This window comes from Dermacentor albipictus, chromosome 6, assembly GCF_038994185.2.
Source record: "Dermacentor albipictus isolate Rhodes 1998 colony chromosome 6, USDA_Dalb.pri_finalv2, whole genome shotgun sequence".
In the NCBI taxonomy this organism is placed as follows: domain Eukaryota; kingdom Metazoa; phylum Arthropoda; class Arachnida; order Ixodida; family Ixodidae; genus Dermacentor; species Dermacentor albipictus.
Genome location: NC_091826.1, coordinates 7,156,782 through 7,182,586, shown reverse-complemented (window position 1 = coordinate 7,182,586; position 25,805 = coordinate 7,156,782). Strand labels below are relative to the sequence as shown.

The 25,805-nt window shown below is 44.8% G+C and overlaps 1 protein-coding gene across 2 annotated transcripts; it reads right to left on the bottom strand.

Annotated features, from left to right (window-relative positions):
* Positions 1–443: 443 nt before the first annotated feature.
* On the bottom strand, positions 444–25,689 carry eIF3i (eukaryotic translation initiation factor 3 subunit i). 2 transcript variants are annotated; one of them, XM_065431167.2, is made up of 8 exons: positions 25,587–25,689; positions 24,868–25,048; positions 24,201–24,266; positions 17,436–17,585; positions 16,086–16,324; positions 15,435–15,524; positions 10,765–10,931; positions 444–555 (listed from the first exon to the last, which is right to left on the bottom strand). In XM_065431167.2, the coding sequence occupies exons 1-8, from the start codon at positions 25,587–25,589 to the stop codon at positions 474–476; spliced, it is 978 nt and encodes a 325-aa protein (XP_065287239.1). In that variant the 5' UTR covers positions 25,590–25,689; the 3' UTR covers positions 444–473. The 2 variants fall into 2 exon arrangements, with proteins under 2 accessions (XP_065287239.1, XP_065287241.1); XM_065431169.2 differs by lacking the exon at positions 444–555 and adding an exon at positions 6,636–6,780.
* Positions 25,690–25,805: the final 116 nt, after the last annotated feature.

The following is a 25,805-nucleotide window of genomic DNA, read 5'->3' as shown; positions in this document are numbered from 1 at the left end:
AACAGTGCCTATTAGGAACGTTCATTAGCAGGTGATGTTTTGCTTTCAATCGGCACGTTCATACTTCATACATAAGTGTTCGAGAGCCGCAAAGGGAGTTGCTGAAGTAATGACAAGGTCAAAAGCATTTAAAATTATTTCAAAATGGTCTTGTTTCCATTGACAGTAATATACAAGATAAATATTGGTGGCTGGAGAAAAAAGAATACATTGGAACCTTGTGATAGGCATTTTAAAAACTTCCACAATCGGGAGATTTTGAATGCTTGACAAGCAGTACCAAAGAAAGCTAGCTATCACGCGGAATGCTTTCGCTTCTAGGTTGTTCCTGGCTGCAAGACATGAACAATGGAACTTATCCAGAACAAACTTTTGGTAGTTTGTGCATTGTGGTGCCCCTTGAAGGTGCCACGTGCAAAGCATACTGCAACAAGACACATGCAGACAGGACACAATTTTTTATTAGCCGCAACTTAGACCTCAACCTGGAAATCAAAGTACGATGGATCAAAGTAGTGCACTCGAACATAACCGTCTTCACCACCACTGCTGTAGCTGCAATGGAGAAAAACAAAAACAAAATGTCATCAACCTCTCAACGTGCAGTATGGCTTCATGCCAACACATATAAATCAAAAGATAGACAAAAATTATATGACAGCCACTTGCTGACCACGGATAACTAATTCAGTTGCTGAATGCATCGTCTTCCTCTTAATGATTACATTCAGCAATTTATTCAGGTTGCACTACACAAATGTGGAAAAGAAAAGAAAAAGAGAAAAAGGTGCGGTTGGGGTTGTCCCTCTGAAAATTGCCAAGTAGTGGCAGTCAGTATACTTAATTTTGCTAATATACTGTGACACTTCGTATAGTGTGTCCCCCCCAAAAGAATGATGGCCATGCACTATTGCGCTTCCCTTTGTTCATCTTTGCCCCGCTCTTCTTTTCTCAGCCCCTTCATTGTCACTTGAGATGAGCTTACCACGTCTGCTAGTGGAAGCAAAACCACTAAACATTTCTGTACAAACGTTGACTTAACAGACAACAGACTTAACAGACATGGATTATCGAGATAACTTTGTTATTTCTCGATTAAATCTGAGGTAACTGCATATGCTCATTCAGTTTTCGTGTTTATTTTGAAGGGACTGACAACAGGCCAGAATGTGCTGTGAGATGTTGATGGAAATGAAATTATCATGATTTATGGTGATAGAATCCAGCATGCTGTTCGCAATTCAAGTAGGAATTATAACTTTAAATTGGCAAAGAACGTCTCAAAAACCAGTAAGTCGTGAGACCTGACGGTGAAATCTTGGTACTTTGGATGTATTCAATGAGATTACCGCACAAAAGTCGACTGTTATCAAGTACAGCATAATTGTTGCTTAGAATTGCAGTTGGTATATTATTAGGCACTCGCGCATTATTCTAAGCTTCGGAAACCAAAATGCAAGTGTGGCTATGGCAATACGCTGAACTCCGTATCACGTGTAAAGCCGTCATTTCATTTTCGATCCGACTGGTTTCGTTTTGACTGGTTAAATACCAAAGCAGTTGGAGAGAAAGACACGAAAACATGTAGCTATTGTTGCTGAAAAAAAATATATATATAGTGTCGCTTGCCGATTGCCGGTACTACGCATTTCACGCGCAGCGAGATTGTTCATGAGAAATGGGTTGCACGTTTGGTCGACACGGCATCACCGCAGGTGGCCCAGGAGATGAATAAATTTAATTGAAAAAAATTTCACTTAATGCCATTTGCCAATTGCCGGTGCTCTGCATTTCGTGCACAGTGAAATTATTCACTAACAACAGGGTGCACGTTTCGCTGCCACTCATGCACAGCGAACTCCATGCCGACGAGGGATTGCCGCATATTGCACACGAGATGGCTATCTCTATGGCGAGACTGCAGTCACGTTCACCTTTGCCCACTGCTGCACTGCCACTTGTGCTTTACACAAGGCAGCAAAGCATTTATAGAAAAAGCGCAGCTCCATCGCATCCAGACCAGCCGTGGCTTCATCAGCGGCAGCGAGAAAATCCAATTTTTGCTTGGTAGCCGGCGTTGAAGTAGCAGTTTTTCTTGAGCTTTCTTCACTTTCTGCAAATCATCGGGCTGCAGTAGTTTTGCTGGAATGTCACATGAACACAGGCCGCTGCCAGAACCACTTTCATCTGCTAAGCCTATTCCGCTGTCACTGGGGGAGGCTTCGGCAGCGGTCGGCACGGGTAGCAAACTATTGCCGGCATCTTCCAAGGGTACTGCGCACTTTCGAAAGTTTAACATCCCTCGTTTCTTCTTCTGATTGCTGAATTATGGCTTGTAGCAAATTGAAATTGACATCGTGTTGTGTCGAGCTTCGCATGCCCGAGCAGATGACGGCGAAAATCTGCCAATGACATGGCGTGTTTACGGTCACGTGTCTTTAGTCGACGAATGGCATCGCCTATCGAGAGAACTTTCTCGCAGGCTTTTTCTTCACAACCATTTAGCGCACTGAGTAGCGGTGGAGCGTAAACTAAACGAGAAGTGCATCCCTTTCAAATAAGACCAAGACAGCTGCGATCAGAAACTTAGAATGGCAACTGCGTGACACGGTAAGAGGCCCTTTTTTACGGATTCATCAGTAAAAATACAGCTCGCCGACGCCATTACGACCAAAATATTGGTCCAAGATGCATGAAAATTTCTGAGATAACACATCAGACACTGTAAAATCCAAAAATAATGTTTGAAAAAAGTGGTTTTTCCGCAATTTTAAGTCTTTAAGACCCGTGTCCCCCCTTAATTATGGATAGCAACAAAATGCGTCTGCAAAAATACATAAGCTAGTGCAAGCTATCTGTAATGTAGCGTGAACAGCTATGGTTTACTAAGCTACACTTAAAGCTTTAAAATTATTGCACATTATACTTTTGAGGCTCCTCATATTTCACAAGCAGAAACATGAAGTGTTCCCAAAACAATTCAAAACTTACTTTGTGCTTTCACCAAAAACGACAGAGGAATTTTTGTTTGTTTGTTTGTTTGTTTGGAAAAATTTTGTAGGCTTGTGGAGCACAGGTAGAGTAAATCATTCAAACCTCAACTTATGTGAAGCGTCTCATTTTAAAGGGGCCCTGAACCATGTTTTATCGAAGTGAAGAAAGACACTTGAAGTGAAAATAGACTATTTCAGAAATACTTTGCCGCAAAAAGCACTTCAATGCGAAGCAGGGTTACTGGAAATCAAACACGGCCTCCACTGTGCTCCCGTTCCTTCTTCAATGCCTTGCACTGCGAAGGCTATGGAACAGTGGGGCATGCAGTTCAAATTTAATTTTGGATGTTATCGTAAACACCTCGACTTCCGCCTTAGGTGGCTATGACGCGCTAAGTATAAGCCAAACGTGGTTGTCCTCAGCGAGCTGCAGAGCACTTAGTCAGTGGACTCATGGTGGTAACCCGTGGCGGCCGCGGTATCTACACCATGTAGCCGACCGCAGCTTGATGTCACCTATTGACCAATAGTAGCCATCTAAGGGAATGATGCAACAAGGCGTCTGATGACGAAATAGTGCATATAGAAGAGAGTGAGGACAGCGCCTTCTGTTGAAAAGAGAGTGTTTGAAAGAAAGGTGACTTCGCGATTCGCTTGCGAGCTCCACGCACCACGTACAACAGCAAAACTTAGCTGAGATGTGCATAGCAGCATATGCTATCCACGGACTACGTTATTTCACCAAGCCCGAGGGGTAGTTCAGGGCCCCTTTAAGAGAGCTACAGGTGATTACAAGTTACCCTCCACCCTAGCCATGCTTTTCTTCCACTCATCCACCGAGCAATCGAGGCTAAGCTCCATCTTCACTGGTTCTGCTTCATGATGTGACATCATTCCTTCTACTTCCGCTGTCCTGGAGCCAGCGCGCAAATGCCTCTCTGACCTCTCCGCTAGCCACCTGGTCGTCAATCCCCAGCGAAGGCTAGCCAAGCATTGTGCGTTCTGAGCTTTCTGTTCTGACCCCAGTTTCGCCCGTCATTTGCATGATGGACCCAGTGGTTGCACCCATTGAGATAAGAGTTAGGCTTTGACCTATATAGCAATAAGCCTTTTCACAATCCTGGACTCCACGTTGACGATGGAAACAACAATTCGCCACTGCCAGACTCGGATTCCCCTCATGAGGACAATAATCACAGGTAAGCGTAGATACAGAAACCGGCCTTCTCTGTTCTATATGTGTCTAGTCTCTTCAGAGCTGTCTAGCTTATTGCTGTACGGTGTGCTGTCTTTATTATTTTTGCATTCACATTAGATTGCGCTCTAAATGATTTCGTTTAGATGCTCTTTAGTTCATTTCGCAGTGTATGCTTGGCACACATAACGAGCACATCCAATGATTCGTGATGATTCAAGTGCGACTGCAGGCTTCGTGAGCGCATGCCAACACCCCTTGAGGTAGTGTGTTGAGCTTGTTGCCTCGCAGAGGGACATGATGTCACAGCTTGCATCTCACCAATCGCTAGATTTGCAGCCCAGAATGCAACAAGCATGGTCCATCATGCTCAGGAAAGGAAACCTTAAGATCAACACTGACCACACAACTTGCATCAACATGGAGCACGTTGTAACACAAGCTGACAACACATGCTGCGTACTGGAAGTGCTTAATAAGGGGGGACGCGGCCTTTGAAAAGCGAAAAATTGCAAGAAAGTCGATTTTTGGAAAACCATATACTCGCCTGCATCATAAGACTTTTCAGAAGCACTTGAAGAAATTCAGGGAACCGCAGACACAGCGCATAGACAAGTTCTATGCAGAATCTGCTTCTGCTGTGAAAACCACCTACAGTAAAACCTTGTTAAACCGTACCCGCTTAAACAGTAGTTTTGTTTTAAAAGCAGTAAAGTCAAATCCCCGGCTCAGCGGCCATTGAACATAACGTGCTTTGTATCCACAATAAACCTTACCAGCTTATTGCATACGCATCAGTTAAAACGCAGCGTTTCCACTTTTCATCGCGCAAACACAGCTGTGTGTCGTCTCCATCGGGCGGCCCGGCAGAACAACAAGCCTCAGAGATTCGAACAACAACCTCCAAGCGCCCTGTGCGTTTGCGCGTGAAGCCACATCAACATCAACATCATTTCGACGCCGTGCCAGAGAGCATTGTGGCGTCATGCTAGCGAGGACTCGCGTCATGCTGAAGCTCGGATAACAAAGACGCCGGGTGCTCAGCATAGAAGAAAAATTATACATCGTCTGTGCTATCGCACGTGACAGGGATCTGCTGTTGACTACGGTGTGTGGCATTTGGAATGTGAAGAAGTTGCTCGGCAGCGCTGCTGCGATCGCAAAGACATGTCGGCTACGAGGTTCGATTTTTCGCCAGCATTGCCCCTGCTGTTGCCGAAGTGTCGACTAGCGACAGTGATGAGGACGACACGGAAAGCGACAGCACAGGCGATTCGGGCCTGACAGTGGCACAAGCTGTGCGTTACGTCAGCCTCATGAATGCAATCCTTGCAACGAGAACAGGGGCGCGATAACGCAACTCTATTCCAAACGAAAAGTATTCAAAACTCTGGCACCTGGCAATGAAAAAGACGCCCTGGGACTTCTGCAGCACTACTGCGCGTGTGCACGGAGAATACGTAACGCCAACAAGGAATCTGCCATGCGAGTGTTTGCCGAGAAGAGGGGGCTGGCTGAAAAGCTGACACGCAGCTTCAGTAAGTTTGAGGTCGCTGTTGCCATGCTATGCCGCCGCGGCATCAAACGAAAATAATACTTTTGTTGCGTGAACTGAATAAATACTGCAGTTTTTTCCCCCTTTCATCGCACTCTCTCCGAGTTCCGTTTTCGACAGGTACATGGGCATCTCATGCTATTTCGGTTAAACAGTACTACCGTTTAGTACATACTTTTTCCTAGCTCTGGCCAACTACGGTTTAATGGATTTCACTGTACAAGGAAATGGAAGCAGCGATATCACAGTAAATTTTGATGGGGCATCGCACAAGCATGGCCACACATCCCATATTGGAGTTGGTGCAATAATTGAACATCATACAGGCCTCGTCTTGGACGCCATTGTTTTATCGAACCAGTGCCTTGTTTTCCAAGTAGAACCAAAGCCTGAAGACCCAGGCTACGCAAGCTGGCAAGAGGATCATGTGAGCCAAAAAAACACTGACTCTAAGCCTGGGAGGATGGAGGTTGAGGCAGCAGTCATCCTTTTCTCCCGTTGGGTGCCAAAGCAGTCATCCCTTTCTCCCGTTGATGCCAAAGCACAACCTCCGTTACACAATGCTCATGTCTGACGGAGATAGTGCCACCTTTTCTGCCCTTGTGCAAGAAAATGTCTATGGACTGGTCCCCATTTCAAAAGAGAAATGCCTGAACCACGTCCAGAAGAGGATGGGGACAGCACTGCGCAACCTTGTGCAGAAAAGTGACAAGGCTTTAGGAGGGAAAGGGAGGCTGACAAAGACCCTCATAGACAAGTTGACCGACTATTATGGCTGTGCCCTACAGAACAATTCCAACAATGTGGCTGTAATGCAGCGTGCAGTGACGGCATCGTACCACTACGTGACATAGACGGACGAGGATCCTCACCACGACTTGTGCCCTGAGGGCGCAGACTCGTGGTGTCGTCATAATGCCAACAAGAGTGATGGTGTGCCACCTCCGAAGCGTCGGTACAATCTTCCAGGCTATGTTGCAGAAGCACTGCTACCTGTTTGTGAGTGCCTCTCACAGGCTTCTCTTCTGCAATGCTGCCTGGAAACAATGACGCAGAATGCATCAGAATAATTTCACTCTGTGCTGCGGTCCCTAATGCCCAAAGAGCAGCATGCGTCGCTGATTGCTGCAGAGACAGAAAAATCCTCTGTGCTTGAAAAAGGTCAAGAAGCGATTGAAAGAGAAGTTGCTAAGGCGGCAAAAGAAGAAAGTGCCTTAGGACATCCCCAGTTACGCTGCAGGGTCATTTTAGACCAATATATGTGCTCAAAACTTTCAACACTTATTTTCTCAAAATGATTTTTTTGGCTGGTGAGGCTGCTTGTTACAGCCATCCCTCTTTAACTGCTCATCAGATTTCCAGAATTTTTTTTTTATTGTGTATCTGAATAAATTTCTAGGGGCAAGACAAGCCCATTTTTGTTTTATATATTGTGTCTGTGATTTGTGATATTGATTCAAAATTTGATTGATAAAATCTTAATCACCAACACTAAATTCGGTGGTCTGCTAAAGCTTTGCAGCAAGGAAATTTTAAAAAAGGGCTCTCTCTTTCCCTGAGGTATCCATCTGGGAATCATCATAGTGAATTTCCCAGTTGCAGCGCCTTCTGGAAATTCTCCAGGCCTGGAATAAGAAAACCATGTGCACCATTCTAACATATTGCTGTAACTTGAGAACCAGTGAACATAACTGCGTGAAATTTTGTAGTTCTACTAATGCTTTTGCCATGAGTCTACCCCTAAAATTTCATTAGAATATCTCTATAAACAAAAAAGTTGGTAACCGAGGGTAGCCTCCCTCCTTAAGTGTAGTGATGCATTGTCATTGTATACCGTATTTGCTCGAATCTAGGCCGACCCCGATTCTAAGCCGACCCCCTAAAGTCCAAAGCCAACAAAAATATATACATATTACCTCGAATGTAGGCTGAAGAAAAAAAGCGAGGACAGCATTCACAAAATGCAAACAGCATTTATTGAATCTGAACGTACAGAGCCCATTCAATGTCGTTGTCGCTGTTAGATTCGTCGCTGCGTTCCTTGTCACTGTCAACTTCAAACAGTGCACTATCTTCGGTACTGTCAAGTGCATTAGATATGCTGCACTTTTTAAAGGCGCGCACGATCAAAGTACCTGGGATGTCGTTCCACGCTGCAGCTACCCAGCCCACCAGCTGCGATAGCGATGCACATTTCATGCAACCTGTTGTCTTTAGCATGTGGTCTTCATCAGTCAACCAGTCCGAGTAATATTTCCGCAGACGATCCTTGAAAGGTTTGTTGAAGCAGACATCAAGTGGCCCGATATGACAGCGACGTCCGTGTTCGCTTGGGCGAGCGAAGCCTTCACGTTGTTGGTCAAGTGCCCACGGTAAGAGTCGTCAACAAGGAGCGAGTTCTTTGTCAAAAGGGCTCCTGGACGCCGTCGCCACACAATCTTAACCCACTCTTCCACCATCGCACCCATCATCCACCTCTTCTCATTTGCCCGCACAATGACATTTCTTGGAAAAGTTTCTCGAGTAGGCAGTGTCTTCCTTTTAAATATCATATAAGGAGGGAGTTTATGTCCATCAGCTATGCAGCACAGCATCACAGTTGCCTGCTGCTTCTCGTAGCCCGCAGAGCGCACCTTCACCTCCTTGGCACCCTTTTTATTCATGGTGTACGCCACTGGCATATAAAAATACACAGCCGTCTGGTCGGCGTTGCCGATTTGCCCAAGGTTGTAGCCTGCCGCTTCTTTCTTTCGCAGCATGTAGTGCTGGAAAGCTATCAGCTAATTTTCGAAATCGCTTGGCAGCTTCTGGGTGACTGAAGTGCGACGTCGGAGGCTAAAGCTGAAGCGCTTCATGAGTTTCTGAAGCCAGCACCGGCTGGCTTTGAAATCCTTTGGCGTTAGGCTTCGCTCCCACGAAAGTTCCCTAGCTTTCGCTTGGAGCACTTGTGTTGTCACTGGAAGGGCAGCTGCTCTCTGCGTCCGAACAAAGTCGGCCAAAACTGTTTCCACTTCGTGGTGACGGCCTTTCTTTGGTCCACTAAATGCCATCCTCGTTGCGGCGCACGCAAAAAGCTGCTGTCGTTGTCTCCTCCAACGACGGACGTTTTTCTCATCGACGCCATAGTCCTGCCCGGCTTGAAGGTTCGACGATGCCTCTGCGGCTATCACAACTTTTCGCTTGAAAGTGACACTGTAGTGGCATCTCCTGCTTGGTGCCATCGCGATAACACCACGTCGCACACCGATACGGCTGACACAACACAGGTCACAATGGCGTCCTCGCTTGTGTACGGTTGGCTACTGCCATGGCTAGTAGCTGCTGTGATACTGACTTCGATTCGAATAGATACCGTATTTTTCTTTTCTTACTATATATTTGAGAGAAAGAAGTTAACCAATACTCCAACTACAGTTGCCGACCGTTTATTCAGACCTCATGGGGACTGCGGAAATGCCAAAAAAAACAGGTGTCCGAAAAAGCAGATTAAGAAAAAAAAAGGTAATCCTTTATTTCCACGCACTTTTTCGGGCTCGGCAGTAGGCTTCAAGAAATCGTGAATGTGCCGTTGCACACTGTTCCGTTTACGCGCAATCAGATAAGCCTGAATCTCGGAGAGGGTCGTACGGTCACTATAGGCGGCTCAACGCGCAGTCACTGCTTGTACACGCTCCGCATGCGACGGCAGCGTAGCACATGATGCGTCATTTTCCGACTCTGAGTCATCATCCGGCGGTGCAGCAGAAACCTGACTAATGATCTCGCCATCGTCAAGTTCTGTGCACGTCAGTACAGCAGTGTCAGCACCTGTGAAACTGTCAAATGAGACAGTGTCCGGAATCGCAATGCAACCAATGCGCAGGTCTCGGCAGAACATTTTCGGCGCCAGTAGGAAGCACATCGGAAGGCGACAAATCCTAGGCCTCCCTGCACCCGCTTGCCGGCATTCCCCAGTGCAGTCTGCGCCAGCACTGTCGCTGCCATTAGACACTTGACACAATGTTTCCGTATGCCGCGCTGAATCACCGCAACCTCGACACAGCACACTATGCAAACATCACCATGCCATCACGCCGACACCAGTCGCACAAACGAAAAACGTCTTACAGCGTTGTGCACGAAGGAAGAAACAAATCAGCTGCTGTCACCTTTTGTCTTGACATGGCTTATTACTAAGTTGAGTCCGGAACTGCTGTGGCCACGAACCAGGCAGAAACTATGATGATGAGCGGGGATTTGCAGTAGCGCCACTTCATGGGGCAGCAAGAAGGCTCCGCTCAAAACAAAAATGGCGTTCAGCAAGTCGAACCATGTACCGGTCAGAGTCAGTGCATGGTGCTCTCGATCGAGTTGGCTCAAGGAGTGTCCGAAAAATCAGACGAGAGGTTACAAGGTGTCCAAACTTTTGGCAGTTGTTATACATAATGGTCTATGGGGAGAATGGCGATGCCGCAAAGCAGACCGGATAATTGAGCATGTCCAAATTTTTGGAGTCCGAAAAGTCAGTCAGCGACTGTATTACAAACTGCATTTTTTTCACCATAAAGCTTAAAAAATTACCGATGATGAAATCTTGGGTAGCCAATTGAGTAGCTCGTCCAATTTATCATCAAAAACCTTATCACCAATTGCATACTTTTGCATACTTTATGTGGAGCGCCTAAATGTGTCACTTAATAATGGACCTATGCTAGTGACTCAGTACATACATTTTAGCAAAATTGTCGAAATCATTTTAGGGTCCCTTTAAAGCAACGACTGTCAGCTCAGGTTTCGCTTTGGGGAATTATGTGGGTGGCAACAGCAACCATCAATCAAACTACATTGACATCTCACACAGCTAAGCCCATAAGAGTGAATTTGCATTTCCCCTTTTCATCACTGTTCAAGAGAGGGGGATATGTCTGACGCAATGAATTGCTTGTGATTTTTTTTAAACTTTGTCAAGGTCTCACTTTTCTTGCTGTTGTGGCAGCAAACAAGATTTATCGAAAAGCAGATTGATACGAAATAATGCATACCTCTTGCCATCTGGATGGAATGCAACGCTGTTAATGGGACCGAAGTGATCCTTGACTCGGCCAAACTCCTCTTCGAAGATGAGATGAAAGAAACGGGCATCGAACTTTCCGGCTTTCACGGATGATGTTGTCACATCCATGGCCTCCTGACCACCACCAAGCACGACCTGCCAAAATATGATCACGCTGAATCACATCTGACGGTTAACCGTTGATATGTCACCAATGGCAGTGCTCCTGGCAATGAGTGATCTCTCATGTTCATGCCTGATCAGTAATCATGTTAAGTTCATGCATAATAATAAACCCGACTACTATAGCCAAAAAGAAAGCCGCAACTCATTCACAAGCTAGACAAGAAGCTTGTGCTTGACAGCATTGGTGCTGTTACTTGCCACTTGCTACAAGAACTTCGCAAAACCTTGCAAAGCAACTAGCAGTAACAACAAATTGTTACAGAGACCCTCTATTCCACAAATGTTAGGCATTGAAAGTTTCACAGAATTCAAGGTTTGTAAAGAATAAGGACCAGATAAACTGACATGCAATGCTGGAGAAGTTTTCAAGATATAGTGGCTGCAAATATGTATGGAAATCATAACAATAAAATTATTTTGTTCTAACATACTCAGCAATACAGCGATAAACCAACAAGATATGGTACAACCGACAGTATTTTTGTAAATGTTAGCATTGCAGACAGAGTCGCAATAGCAATAGCAAGCAGACAAATTAGAGGCACAAATAATAATGTATATAAATTGCAATGCAGCAAAACAAAGGTATAATGCACCTTATTGTATTTGACTTTTTTAGGGACAGTAGGGCTAGTATAATGTAAAATTACTATTCCAATCTGTTTCTATCCTAAATCTGCTATTGGCTTTCTGTGATTGGTCAAAATGGCTTGAGCCGCGTCCATACGGGCTGGGCCCAAGCCATCCTGACTTATCACAGAGGCTAATGAAAGATTAGGAATAAAAAAGTCACAGTTTCGCTCGAAACGCGGAGCGTTTATTGCGATAGCAAATTAGTAGACAGCTATACGAAGTAAGGATAGTAGCTTTATTGGCAGTATAAACTTGAAAATATTCGCTTACTAACTGAATTAACAAGCATGGTGTCAGCATGCACAGACAAACATGAACACATCACACTCAATGAACGAGGTAACAAAGCGATCATCGCTGCAACATCATGCCCGTCTGTCAGGCAACAGACGAGCAGAGTCACTGCAGTGCATTGGACTGTCGGCATTCGATCGGCGCCAGCATCTACACGTTTGCGGCTTTCACTTCATGCCGGAGGATTACTACCATAATAGAGAGCTTAATACCCGTGTCACACGGGTACATTTCGAAGGCCTTCCAGTCGACGGCCTTCGAAACGCCAGAACTCTATCGACTCAAAGGAGTTGCCGCGCTGCTACACGGCACTTTTGAAAGGCCGTTGAGTGGTACCGGTGTTTCTCGCCAAATTGTGTGGCGCTGCGTATCTTTATTTTCGTTTTCATGTCACAAAAAGTTAAACAACATTAAAACCACTTAAAAAGCACTATAATTTCTTTTATGTTTCTGTATACATTAAAACAATTGTTTATACATTGTCTTACATGTATGTTTAGTTTTTAAGTTGTTGAGTAGCGAAACTGCGGCAACGTTTGCGTCGCTGCACGTCACTGTTGTCGAGAGTGTGTGTAGTTCAAGCATATCAAGTGGCAAAAATACTTTATTGAATAATTGATAACACTCATATATAGTATTTTTAGAGCATTTTGGTTCGATTTGTTCTTTCTAACCGTGAGTTGGAGCACGCTGTGAACGAGAGGGCATGTTCGCGCTGTTTCCGTTTCCGTTGCTCAAAGGCCATCGAGATTTCGATAGAGTTGTAAGGTGCTCCGTTGACTCGATAGACTATTGACTCGGCGGCCGTCGAAATCGCCCGTGTAGCAGCTCGAACTTGACCTTTGAGTCAACTGACTATCGGTTGGAAGGCCTTCCAAACGCCCGTGTGACACGGGTATTAGTGTGTCCAGTATTCAGGCAAACTCAAGCACAAGTGGACTGGTGTTTTACTGGATGACTGGAGGCGCAAACGTGAACAGCCTACACAGTGCAGCCACCTGGTGGCACAGAGCTAATATAGCAGTAAGCAAGTATATTCTGCTTTGCTGCTGGTGTAAATTTTCGGCAGGAGCGCAATCGTGAACATGTGGTCTTTCTAGATGTTTAAATTGTTTTACACTTGGTTACAACAATATTAGCTCTGTGTTTGGCGCGGCCCTTGAAAACCGAAAAATTGCGAAAAAGTCGATTTTCGGAAAACCATATTTTTGGGTTGTATGTCTCATAAACTACCTGTTCTGTAATTATCAGCACCTAATTCAACCGTAAAGTACAGAAAAAAACGCTACTTTTGAGGCCACCGCGGCCCACAAAACACGCGCAAATGCCGAAATGAAGTCAAACTTCGCGCGCGCGCCATTCCCGGACCATGCGGCCTGCCCTCGCCATCTTGGTGTCGTTTTGACCCACCGTGTTTTGACCGTGGTTTCTTTGTCTCTATTTTGCCGCCTTGCAAAATGGCATCGTCGGCGCGGTTGAGGCGCTATTGGCGTTTTCCCGCGATGTGATGCGGAGCGCTGATTGGCCGGAGCAGCGCGTTCAAATCCCGCGGGGTAAAGCGCGCCTACCCTTGGCTGCTGCGAGGGCGGCGGCGGCTGCTCAAATCCCGCGGGCTAAAGCGCGCCTGCCATTGGCTGCTGCGCGGGCGGCGGCGGCTGCTCCCTTTGATGCCGCGCTCGCGTCCCTTGCTCGCCTGCTTTCGAGCTGTTCATCGCCTAGCGCTATGTTTTAGATTATTTGCTCACCTTTTTTTTTTGTCGCTAGTTCTTGGCTGCACGCGATGCCGGCAAAGCCCAAGACAGTGCAGATGTTCGGTGCACGGGAGCGCGATATGCGTCTTGTACGAGCATCGAACTTCCTATCTTCCGCAACGAGTGCCGACTGCGTAGACGCTTTTCAGCGGCGAAACTGTGCTTTCGGCTGTCGCCAGTCGAAAATCCGACACACTGAGTGTGCCTGGAGCCGCAAGAGCTAATTAGAAGCTCCGCAGGAGCTTTCTAATAAAAAAAAAAAACACATGTTCAACTTTAAGGCCTGTTTTCTCGGAATGTATTTTTTCGCTAGTAGTGGTGCTGGGGAAGGCGATATCTCAAGAACCGCTTTTCAGATTTGTATGCCGTTTTTTTTCATTCTGTTCCTGAGTGACTTTGCCAGGGGGTAACAGGTTTCCTTTTTTGAAAGTTGGTGCAGTTAATTTATAATAAGCAATTAATTTTTGATGAATGTGGTCTTTACTGGCTACATCAAATTCAAAGTTGTCTTAAAATTTTTTGGAGGGGAAATTAAAGAAAAGGGCTCTTTAGCCCCCTGGGATATCTATCAAGGGATCATCACAGTGAATTTCAGCTTCCTACGATGTCCTGGCATTTCTCCAGGCTCTTCCTCAGGCATATACATGAATCACCTAGTTAGACCTCAATAACTCTGGAACTAATAAACATATCTTCATGAAACTTTGCAGTTCCTCATATATCGGTGGTGTGAACATACCCTGAAAGTTTCATCTGGATATCTTAAAAAATAAGAAAGTTCGGTCTCCAGGGTAGCCTCCCCCCTTAAGCTCTGTGCCACCAGGTGGCCACGCCATGCAGGCTGCTCAGGCTGGTCACATTTGAGCTAAAGCTCCTTCATCACAGCGGTAGTAGTATGGAGGGGCTTTAGTTTAGACCTCTGCCAATCCGGCAAAACGCCCAGCTCGCCTGTGGTTACCAGAATACCGGACATGCTCGATGCTATGACAGGATGCTTGCAACGCATGCTGCTTGGATAGCTCTTGCGGGGCATCAATGGCTAGGTAGCCAGCAGAGAGGTTGGAGAGGCTTCACGTACTGGCGCCAAGACGACTGGAAGTAGACGACGTGACGTCACCTCATGACCCAGTGCCTGTGAAGGTGGAGCTTAGCGCCAATCACTCAGTGAACGAGTTGAGGAGAAAAAGAATGGCAAGGGAAAAGGTTAACTTGTAATTGTCCGTAGCTCTCTTAATATAAAACAGTTTGCTTAAATTACGGCGCTAATGTTTTACTGTAGTACAGCTACAGTAGAATAGGTGCGTAGTGTACAGCACTATTAGTGTCTACAAAATTTGTCCAAACTGTTTCAAGGACACGTTAAACAACCATAGTGTTATTAGCAGATGCACAGTAAGTAGCTTGTGAACTCTGTTAGCAAGGATATCAATAAATTATACATTCTTATTATATTATTAATGCCACACATGCACTTTGGTTTCACAGCTTTGGCTTCATTGCCAGAAGTAGTCTGCAATTATGATGAAATTCTGATGTGGAAAAGTACAATGTAACAATTCGTTTTGCTCAATAATATTCCCTTCTTATCCTTCCATTCCCCTCTCCAGACTGGCTTATTACAGTGATGTGTAGGCAGTGTGCAACTTAGGCTAATGACAAAGTGCAAAAGGGGGCAGAATTCAAATTATCATCATTGCCCATTTCGAGCCGTGGGGTTACAATATTGCGTGGAAGGTGCATGTTCTTCCCCTATGGAACAATGCACTTCCCTCAGACACACCAATGGGGGACTCACATGTTCCCTGATAGGAGAGATGGCGGCTGAGTTGACAGGTCGCTCTGTCTTGTAAGTCTTGAGGTGCTCCAGGGTGTCCGCATCAAATAGCTGCAAGAAAAAGGCGTGGAACCCCAGAGTGTTGGTCATAAAAGCGACGAAAAGTACTATATTCACACATGACACTGGCTAAATCATTTGAGAATGACTACAGGAGACCCATTAAATACGCATGGAAACCAGTGGTATGCTGTGCACTGCAGGCATACTGCAGTGCATGAACATGGGAAACAATTAGCATCTGTTAGCGATTGACAGCAAATAAATAAAAGACAGCAACATTTAGGATCGCCCTTTTCAAAACAATAAGCATGAACATACTGAGAAGCAGAGAACAGTGAACCTTTATCAGGGAAGAAATATTATGAATATTAAATGAGCAAATATTTTCTCAAGCATAAATGTCAATGTTAATATAATGAGAAGCTGCAAGACTCTGAAGGCAAGGCAAAATATTTGAGCTTGTTGAGAGAGTTCACAATCAAACGACCAGCAAAACAAACAACACTGCCTAGAGTGTTTTCCGCGTTTAAAGCTTAGACCGCACAGTGAAGAGCAATCAAACAATTTCTCCACTGTGGCAATCCTTGCAGCCTCAGAGCAAAGCCTTGCCTTTGAGGTGGTGTCCTTCGAAGCAGTGATGAAAAAGCTTTGGTCTTTAGAATACTGTAGGTCATTGATAGTCAGGTTGTGGCCCTTGATCTGGTTCAGCTGCATGCCTGACTTGACGTCCCACGTGGCCAGCGTGCCGTCCTCATGTGCTGACAGGATGCCATCATCGTAGTGCCACCACAGGGCACTTGTCACCTTGCTCTGGTTGACAGGGATCACCATGGCCGAGTCTTGGCCCTCTGCAAGAGGACAACGCAGTCTCGACATTACAGAAGAATGAAAAGCTGGGCCTTGCTGGGGATGCATAATTTAATGCACCATACAAGGTCACAGAACACAGACATGTCTTCTTTCCTGCCTATTCTGTGTTCTTGTAATGTGTGTTAAATTATGTCCCTATCAAATGTGTGTTTTTGTCATTCAGCCCTTTTATAGATAAACCTTTATATCTAACCACAAAGGTTCACTGAAGGCAAACATTAAGTTATGCTAAATTGACTCATCAGTGTTCCAAAGAATAAAAAGCAAAATTTTAAGAGAGTAGTGTGGTGCCAGCTCCTGTGATGCAGCACACACCTGCCGCACAGTCACTGACTGATTTTTCACACCTGCTCAATATGCAAACACCTTTGTGGTACCACCACCTACTTCATAAAATCGCTGTACGATCATGACCAAATTGTAAGATCACTTCACTTGATTAGGACATCATCCCTTAAGTGAGCTATTTAGGTGCGAGCAGTTTGAACGGCCAAATAACTGTGCGACATCTTTATTCCGAATTCTACCTGCAGGCAATTCATATTTCAGCATAAAACAAGCATTGCAAGGTCTTTAGAAGGGTGACTTTCAGCCACACTTAAAGCTGTGCTTGTGTTATAAGGTAAAAATAACTGACAAAATAGTTATGTGGAAACCCGCAAGGTGGAGAGAAGTAATGAATAAAGGGACAATTAGACATCCACCCGTTTGTAGCAATTCCTACAAAGGAAACCGATACGGGTTCCTCGAAAGAAAAGTTTCGCCGTGTAAGAAAAAGTTGTCCTGGTCCGGGACTCAAACTCGGGACCACCACCTTTACGGGGCAGCCGCTCTACCATCTGAGCTAACCAGGCGCCTAGCAGATGGTAGGGCAAAGTCGAATTTGTCAACAACTCGAAGCAAAGGCAAGAGTTTGACGTAATAGTTCTGCGGAAACCCGCAAGGTGGAGAGCGTAGGTAAAAATAATTGCACCTTAGAGGCCTCCAAATTAACTGGTGTAATTGATGGTCGGCAGCCACATTCTAAAACCACCATGCAACACCTTTTGCAGCTACGCAACTTAGTAGACATCCCCTCCATACACTCACCCATCTGTCTTCGGTCAGCCATGTCGACAATGTGAATCTCACAGAAACGTCCCATAGCCTTGTCTGTGCTGTACATGAGCATGCGGCCGCTGAACGAGAACATGCATGTTCTTACTGCTGTTGCTGTCTCGATTGTGTTTATGTTCACTCCTGCACATGAGAAAAAAATCTCACATTATTAAAGAATCCAAGAACATGTGCGAATATTTAGAAAAATATTTTTGTCACCTCCGCTGCAACATGCCACCTACATGATTTGGTGTGTCACATTGAAACACACAATGCTCTGTTTCACTGGCCAAGGTAACTGCACAACTTTACTAGCAAAAATGCCCTTTGTAAAGTTGTGCAAACTGAGCATATCAAATCATGTGATGCACAGTAGTCTAAAAATCCGGTGCACCATAGGCCTTCACTTAGGTTTATTGATAAAGAAACTGGTGTGATCCTTCTACAGCAAGGGAAATGATACTTCACACCTGCATGGTGTACAAGCTTCAGATTTCAATTTGTTTACTTGTATGCGGCAGTATGAATCCACTTCTTAAGTTTTGCTAGCTTCATGTGTTCAGTTTCTATACCATGTTCTGGCAATTTGGCACTGCTGTCATCAAGTTGTAGCAAATCTTACCTGTTTCCCACTTATATTTTTTATAACTTATAACATACTGCAGGCCCCTGTAAGAGCCCAAGCAGGAGGAGCGTAGGCAGCATACAAAATGAAAGGATGCATAAATACAAAAGTAAATGTACAATAAGGTTGCACAATAATACAATTCAACAAGGGGATGTAAAACACAGTGCTAAATAAGCAAATAAAACACTGCATATACGCAACGATATATATGCTTGTTCATACAACATCCTCATAATGCAGGGATGGAAGCAGCCAAGGAAGTTTTGGAGCAGCTCTGGGAGCAGCAAATTTGGTACTTTGGAGCAAGTTTGGAGCAGGTACTGTCAGTTTTGGAGCAGCTTTATAAATGTCAGCATGAGCGAAATACAGGCATATGAAGGAAAGGTGTTCCTTGTTTCACTTTGCAGAACACTATTAAGTTACGGCAGATCAGTTCTGCGGAAGGACACAAGGCAAGCAACATCCATGACAGGGAAAAATTGTCCTCTACCATACTGTAGCATGAAGCTACAGAGGAAGCCTATACGGGTTTCTCATAAACCAACATTTAATTACAAACTGGACGTGCCTACTAAATAAATAAAAAAGAAAAAAAAGAAAAAACAATCAAGGGCTTCCTGTGAACAGCGCTCACTCTATGTTGACAGGCTAGTGTTATTGCTAGTCAAGAATTTTCCTTTTTCATTGTGAGCAAGCAATTGATATTTAATTTTAATGAACTAACATTTATTATCTTACTTATTCAATAGGGTGCCAATAGAAAGGTTGTGGAATATTAGTTAGGTTTTGTGTGATCCTCCTTTCCTACAGAAAAAGAAAAAAGAAGCCCTGTGAAATTAAAAAGAAAAATCCACATGACAACACATCCTCGCACCAGTAATATGAGTTGTGTCAGATGCAAATGTCGTCATTAGTGCATTGTGTATGTTACGAACGTGCAAACTTGGGCCACGGTCTTTTAACGGCTCCGAAAGCAAACCATTACAAGATTGTGCTGTTTCGTTTCTGATAGGGATTGAAGATGTGAGCCAAAAATTGCTGACGCATCGGGCAAAAAGCACAGGCGCTTGCTCCCAGTGCCAATATTTGACGAGGTTTCTGTAAAGATTGATGCAATTTTTGGTGCGCAGCGGCCTTTCTTTATTTCAGGATTTCCTTGTCATTAAAAAAAGACTTAAAGGGACCCTGAAACGCTTTTGACGATTTTCTACAAACGTACTGAGTCGTTAGAGTAGGTCCTTCTGCTCATTAATTGACACATCTAAGTGCCCCGCATAAAGCGTGTAATTTATTATAAAGTTTTAAAAATGCACATCGCTGCCGATCACAGCTCACTGCTCGGCGGAATTTTAAGCCGCCCCTACCCATATGACCGAAATCACCCATACGACGTCAGTGGGGCGAGCTATCCGATTGGCTGACAAGGGCGCGTGATCGATAATTTTTCCAACTTTTGGTAAACAAATGATCTTCGTAATAGTTGGAATGTTAGTTAATTTATTTTTGTGAAAAGAAAGTAACATAAAGAGAATGCACAAGAACAATATTTCAGTACACCTAAGCACTTCCGGCACACAGCAAGTGTCGTCTGCTTGCGTTACAACGTGCTCCATTTTGGCGAGAGCTCCGCGATCAGAGTCGGTCTCAGCGAGTACTATGATTCGACTTTGTTGCCTTGTGGACTGCAAACGTAGCGACTGGCAATATGTCAAGCTGCGACATCGCGTCCCTCTGCAAGGCAGCGTACGAGCGACTGGCTGCTGCGCATCGGACTGCCGCTATCCGATCGGCGCCAGGATTTGCGCGTTTGTGGCCGTCACTTTACACCGGAAGATTACTGACGCAATAGCTTTTCGCGAGTCTGGTATTAGGGCAAATGCAAGCGCAAGGGGACAGAGTCTCGCCGCTTGACTGTGCCGTAACGGGATGAGCCATGAGATGAGCAGAAGGGCAAATGGGAATGGTCTGCACAGTGCAGCCACCTGGTGGCACAGAGCTCAACCATACACAGTAGCAGCAATGAAGTGTATTCTTCTTTGCTGCTGGTATGTATTTTTCGCAGGAGTGTAATCATCAACACGTTGTTTTTATAAATGTTTAAAATGTTTTACACTTGGTTAGAACAATATTAGCGCTTTGTTTGGATGGGTAAGCGCTGCGCCAACAAGTGTATGGACCGTGCAGACCGATCAGACCGCTCACGTACGTCTACGCTAAAGTTCCTTGATCAGCTTGAGTTTATGCCTCCAGTCATTCGCCGAAATGACCAGCTTGCCTGTGGTTACCGGAATACAAGACACGTTCGGCGCTACGACAGAATGCTCGCAACGCACGCTGCTTTGATAGCTCTCGCTTGGGGTCGACGGCCAAGCAACTAGCGGAGAGGTCTCGCGCGGGCGGGGGTGGGCTCCAAAATAACCGGAAGTGGACGATGTGACGTCGCATCGTGACGCAGAACCAGTGAAGGTGGAGCTTAGCCCTGCTCGCTCGGCGAACGAGTTGAGGAGGAAAAGCATGGCTAGGGAAGAGGGTACCTTCTAATCGCTTGTAGCTCCATTAATACGTAACGCTTCACTTAAATTTTGGTGCGAATGTTCTACTTAAGCTGTACCCTACGCGTCAACAAAATTTGTCCGAACTGTTTCAGGGGCCCTTTAACAAATTAAATTGAAGTTAAAATCTGGGGTTTTATGTGCCAAAACCACTACATGATTATGAGGCACACCGTAGTGGAGGACTCCAGTTTATTTCCGACCACCTGGGGTTCTTTAATGTGCACCGAATGCACAGTACACCCAGGGGCGTTTCTGCATTTCGCCCCCATCGAAATGTGGCCACAACAGCCAGGATTTGATCCCGCAACCTCATGCTTAGCAGCACAACACCAAAGCTACTACGCCACCACAGCGGGTTCTTGACGAATCCTAGGTTGTTTTAAATGCTGTTATCGGTCATTTGTAAACGTCCTCTACAACTTTTTCACTGACAATGTATCGACTAGTTAAATTTATAAATTTAGCTAATTAAAAGTGTTCGTGCACAAAACCCATCAAGGTACAGTGAATATCGTTCGCATAGTACCCTCTGTTAATTTTTTATTCTTGGCGACCTTCAGTTAAGATAGCGGAATACCGCAGAATAAATACGAAGTGATGTGCTGGTCATTGCATGTTTGCCAGTACTTCACATCGATGGACGAGAAAAAGCTCCCAGATATTTTTGAAAATAATAAAGGGATAAAAATGTTTACTGGCTGTCCAGTCTACGTTGTCGTCCAATATTTTTAATCAGCTCGATTCGCGGTTCTGCCACAGGCTCCATAAAGCCAGTGTAAAACAGCAACTGATATTTCATTCACCAATTGATGGTTTATTAAAATTTTTGGACTTGATCTGTGCAAGTTGCGTTGCAAACATCGTTGTTGCGAACACAATTTCGGAGGTTTGTAGTTTGACCGAACGTTTAATTATGACCACAAGTTGGCTGGTGGAGTCCTATAATGAGGACATCACCTACTCGACCTCAAGAGCAACAACCTCAACGGTTGGAATAAATGTTTTCTCTCTCTTTCTCTGGCCGCTAAGGTTGACTAAATATGAAGCTTTACAGCCTTGGCTTGCTTTCTGAGGTGGCAACAGCTCGATTTTGTGCGGGGGTGGCCTTTATAAAACATTTGTAATGCAATATATTGGATAAAACGGTTTCCATTTTCTCGTGGCCTAGTTACAATTATGCCACCAAACACACCCAAACTCTAATGGTGCCAACACTGAAACAGACTGCGTAGGCTTGGATTGCAGAGCTAAGTGCTAGCCAATGCATGTCTATGGCTGCCTGGTTGCCACTGGACACGCACACCCTGCTAAATTTGACTTCATTAGAAATTGTTGTTTTGGCACAGGTTGACACAGCTCAATGGTTTGGCACAAGTTGGTGAAATTGGCACAGCACTTCCATCCCTGTAATGTATCAGTGCAAATACAGTGGTGCTGCCATCAATAGTGACCATTATTGTGTGAGCTTGTAGACAAGTAGTGTTCTTGAAGAAGGAACTCGCAACCTTGCAGCTATGTGGTGCGTTATGTGTGTGACATTTCTAGTGATCACTGTTGCTCATTAAGTATAACAGAATGATTCAGCAATGTGTCACCATGATTATATTGCTGAAACGAGCTGCACACACATCACAGTCTAAGCCGTCACAACTGATTACTCCACTCCTCGTAATTCTTGTGCTGGCTGAAACACCACTGTGGGAATCCACATTGACAAAAGTGCTAGATTTCTCTAGAGCTAAGTTTGCATGAAGCTCAGGGGTGTGTGTAGACCGATGCAGTGAAAGCTTGTTCTGACAAAAATAAAACTTACAGATGAAAGAGCAGCACTGTAGTACAATAGGTGATTATTTTTTACTGGAATCATTACAAAAAATTCAGAATGGTGCAATAGTGGCCTGTCTGAATGAAGCAATAATGTCTGTTCTCACATGGTTTAACAAATAAGACGCTTATTGCACAGTGTATCATGTATGATACACACAGAATAACATTTCCTAACTTCGTAGAATCAATGCAAAGGAAATCAACACATATTTACCTGGAACTAGCATCATCTTTAGCAATGAAATTGATAGCAGCTGTAACTCTGGAAATTACATTTGAGGTATTTTTCTCTCGAGATACGTGCTGCCAGCTTGTCCCACAATTCACGAGAAATTCATAAACAGGTCATTTTCATTATCCTTACACTTGAAAATAGCGCAGAAAAACAGCAAGGGGTTTTGAATGAGAAACTTGTTCTGGTGGTCCTGTGAGGTGAGCATTTATTGCTGTGTGATAAGATACGGCATGCAGTTAGGGGTTGTTTTGTTGCAAGATAAGAAATCTGGTGACAAAATATAATGATTTTACGTACTGTACTGTTAATTAGCACCATTATTGTGACAAGTATGTCGGAAAAAGGCAATTTCAGCTATTTTTACAAGACACTGTGTGGGGCCAGTTGTGATTAAAGAGCCAATGACAACAAAAGCAACAAACAGCTCTCAGAAGAACAGGACCAATATATATTCTTTCTGCTTGTGTCAAGTTCCTAAAGTAAAAAAAAAAAAAACTACTTAGAATGCAAACTAAGGGATCCGGTTTTGATATTCACATATCAAACCCAATCGGACTTCCGGACTATTCACAAATGACCATTACAGTGCATGGCCATTTGGCCATGCACTGTAAGCGATGCGGGTGCGTGCCTGAGTTTGACGCCACGTGTGTGCTTGGTAGGGGAGGCACAAGGTGGGGGCGCGAGATTTGTGAGGCATATCACATTGACAGGGAGGGTGATAGCTGAGTCAGCACGGCTTCACTTGCCTTGTCCAAAAAAGAAAAAATGTACTTACAGAACAATCTCCCACATTTTGATTAGAATGAGAATGTACTATTTTAACTGTGTGCGCATGCACCAACGAAATGTATATGTGTACCTTCGCTCGCAGTAAAAAACCAGTTGATGTTTAGCGCTCGTCCTGTCGTCCTCTCTGTCTTTGTCCCTGCTATTTTGCGCTAGTCTTTTGAATAATGATGACACACCAACTAGCCCAGCTTTCTGCCTTGATCGCTTTGATATTGAAGCTATAATTTAGTCAATCAAGGATGTTTTAAACAAATTTTTAAGAGACTTGTAATAAATCGAACTCCACTTATTACACCAAAGTTTTGCAATAGCTGCGATACATTTTTGCAGGTTTTCTCCCATTCAAACGTCTTTGTGTGTGGTTTCAAAATAAACCTGCAACTAGGGCCATTATAAGATTACAAAAATTAAAGCAGTGGGGTTTAATGGTGAATGTATACACCTGCCATGCTCACTACATTTGAAGGCTCCTTTTTCAAGCTTGTCTGACAGAGAATGGGGCAGCTAAACCAAACTTGCAGCATGCATGATACCCAAGTTGTTGGCTACTCATGAGATGTTCACAAAGCCTGCTGTTTACAACAGACATTCTTGTTGGGACAAAAAAAGTAACATTGCATCACTTTGCAAATATTACTAGGAATTCCAGAGATCCCAGCAAGTTAGCTTGTTACAAATAATATGCGACATGCATATCCATAAACAAACACAATAATTACCTCGCTCCAAGTCCCAGACACGGCAAGTGTTATCACCTGCACCCGAGATTACTTTTGTCGAGTCCCCTGCTAGGAGCTGAGGAAACAATGACCTTGCAAAGTGTAGTGATAGGCAGAGTGAGAGAGAGAGACATCAACAAGGAGCACTTATTTGCAATACATATTGTGCAATAATATGTGCCACGGAAATCTGCGCAAATAACTTCGGATTTCATGACCGTGAAGATGCATTCATAGAGCCTTTCAAAAAATTACTATGGCGGCACACTTGAATGCACCTTTCAACATATGAGCATCCAGGTAGTGAAAAATGTTATCCAGACACTCGTGTGGACACTAAACTAATTTCTCACATTACTCAGAAAAAGAAAAAAAGAATAATGAGGTCTGTACAAACTAAGCCATAACTGGTAAGCGCACAAGTAACCGCTAGTCACTTGGTTGTGTGAACTTGAAACGGTGGGGCGGCTGGTGCCACCAAGCTCCGCTGCGTCTGGTCTCACTCCTAAAGATTCGCGGTTCGGGTTAACAAGCCGTTGAATCTTTAAATGCTAGGCTAAATTCGCACATAACGTTTCTTGCACTTGGCCTCTTCCGAGCCCAATCGTATAACTAGTATCCACCGCAGTGCCGTAAACAGTATGCCACGAATGATGTTCAAGGATACAGTTGACATCGATGCACCAGACGGCACCAGCGTGGCCAATGAAGTTGCCGAGGCGCTCCCCGTTGAGCGAGTAGTACACATTAGGCGAGTGATCCTTGGCGCAGGAGAACAGCAGGTCCCCTTCGCGATTATACTTGATCTGCGTGATGGCCCTCTCGTGGCCATGCAGCATAAGCGGCTTCTGCGATCGAAATGACGCAGCCCGTTAGCGTAGATGATTAGAACACCCACAAGAAATCGCAGCGCGATATCTTTTGGCATTAATCAAAAGTAAGAACAAAGGTGCAGCTGCCTGACGGGCCAACGTAGCTATGCCGCTAGAAAGACGACTTTTTTTGACAGGCACTGCCGCTGCTGGGCAAGGTATGTCAGCGGGCAAGGTTCTGAGTGGTGTTGTGTAAGTCACGGGTCGCTTTTTTCGTCACGACGATAGATTGCATTTTTTACAAGCACTGCTCCTGGAGGGCACATGTAACCGGCAAACGGAGGTCTCAGGAGAGCACCTCAGGTTATAATAAAGCAGGCGGCGCAGGACTACTAGGGCACCCAAAGGGTAGCGGGGGATCATAGCTGGAAGCAGAGCGGCCCGTGGGTTGGGGCGGCAGTGCCCGAAGCGTGCCAAGAGGTGCTCGTATAAAAGATTGGCTGTCCGCTGTCGCGGACAGCCGATTACGCTCGCGCGCTTATTCTAAAGGCGAGAAATATCAGTAAAATCTTGCCATATTGGAATAGTAACGGCGGGCACCACGTTTCCACGCACTTCGCAAGCTCTCCGGTTTTTTTATGGATCAGGGCTGGATTGGATTGGTTTCGGTTTTTATCGCAGTTGTAACGTAAAACATGCAATTGCAAAAGCAGCGGTTAACTTTTTAAGTAAGCTGAAAACGTGTCCTACCACATTTTATAGGCGCAGTATGGTGTTCTTAACTTTTTTTCTG

Excerpts from the sequence above, each read along its gene's own strand:
- eIF3i (XM_065431167.2), bottom strand. Across the intron at positions 24,267-24,867 it reads CTGGTGCATCGATGTCAACT|GGGACTCGACAAAAGTAATC; the intron begins GTATCCTTGAAC and ends AGCTCCTAGCAG. Across the intron at positions 15,525-16,085 it reads CGAAGGACACCACCTCAAAG|CTATTTGATGCGGACACCCT; the intron begins GCAAGGCTTTGC and ends TTTTTCTTGCAG.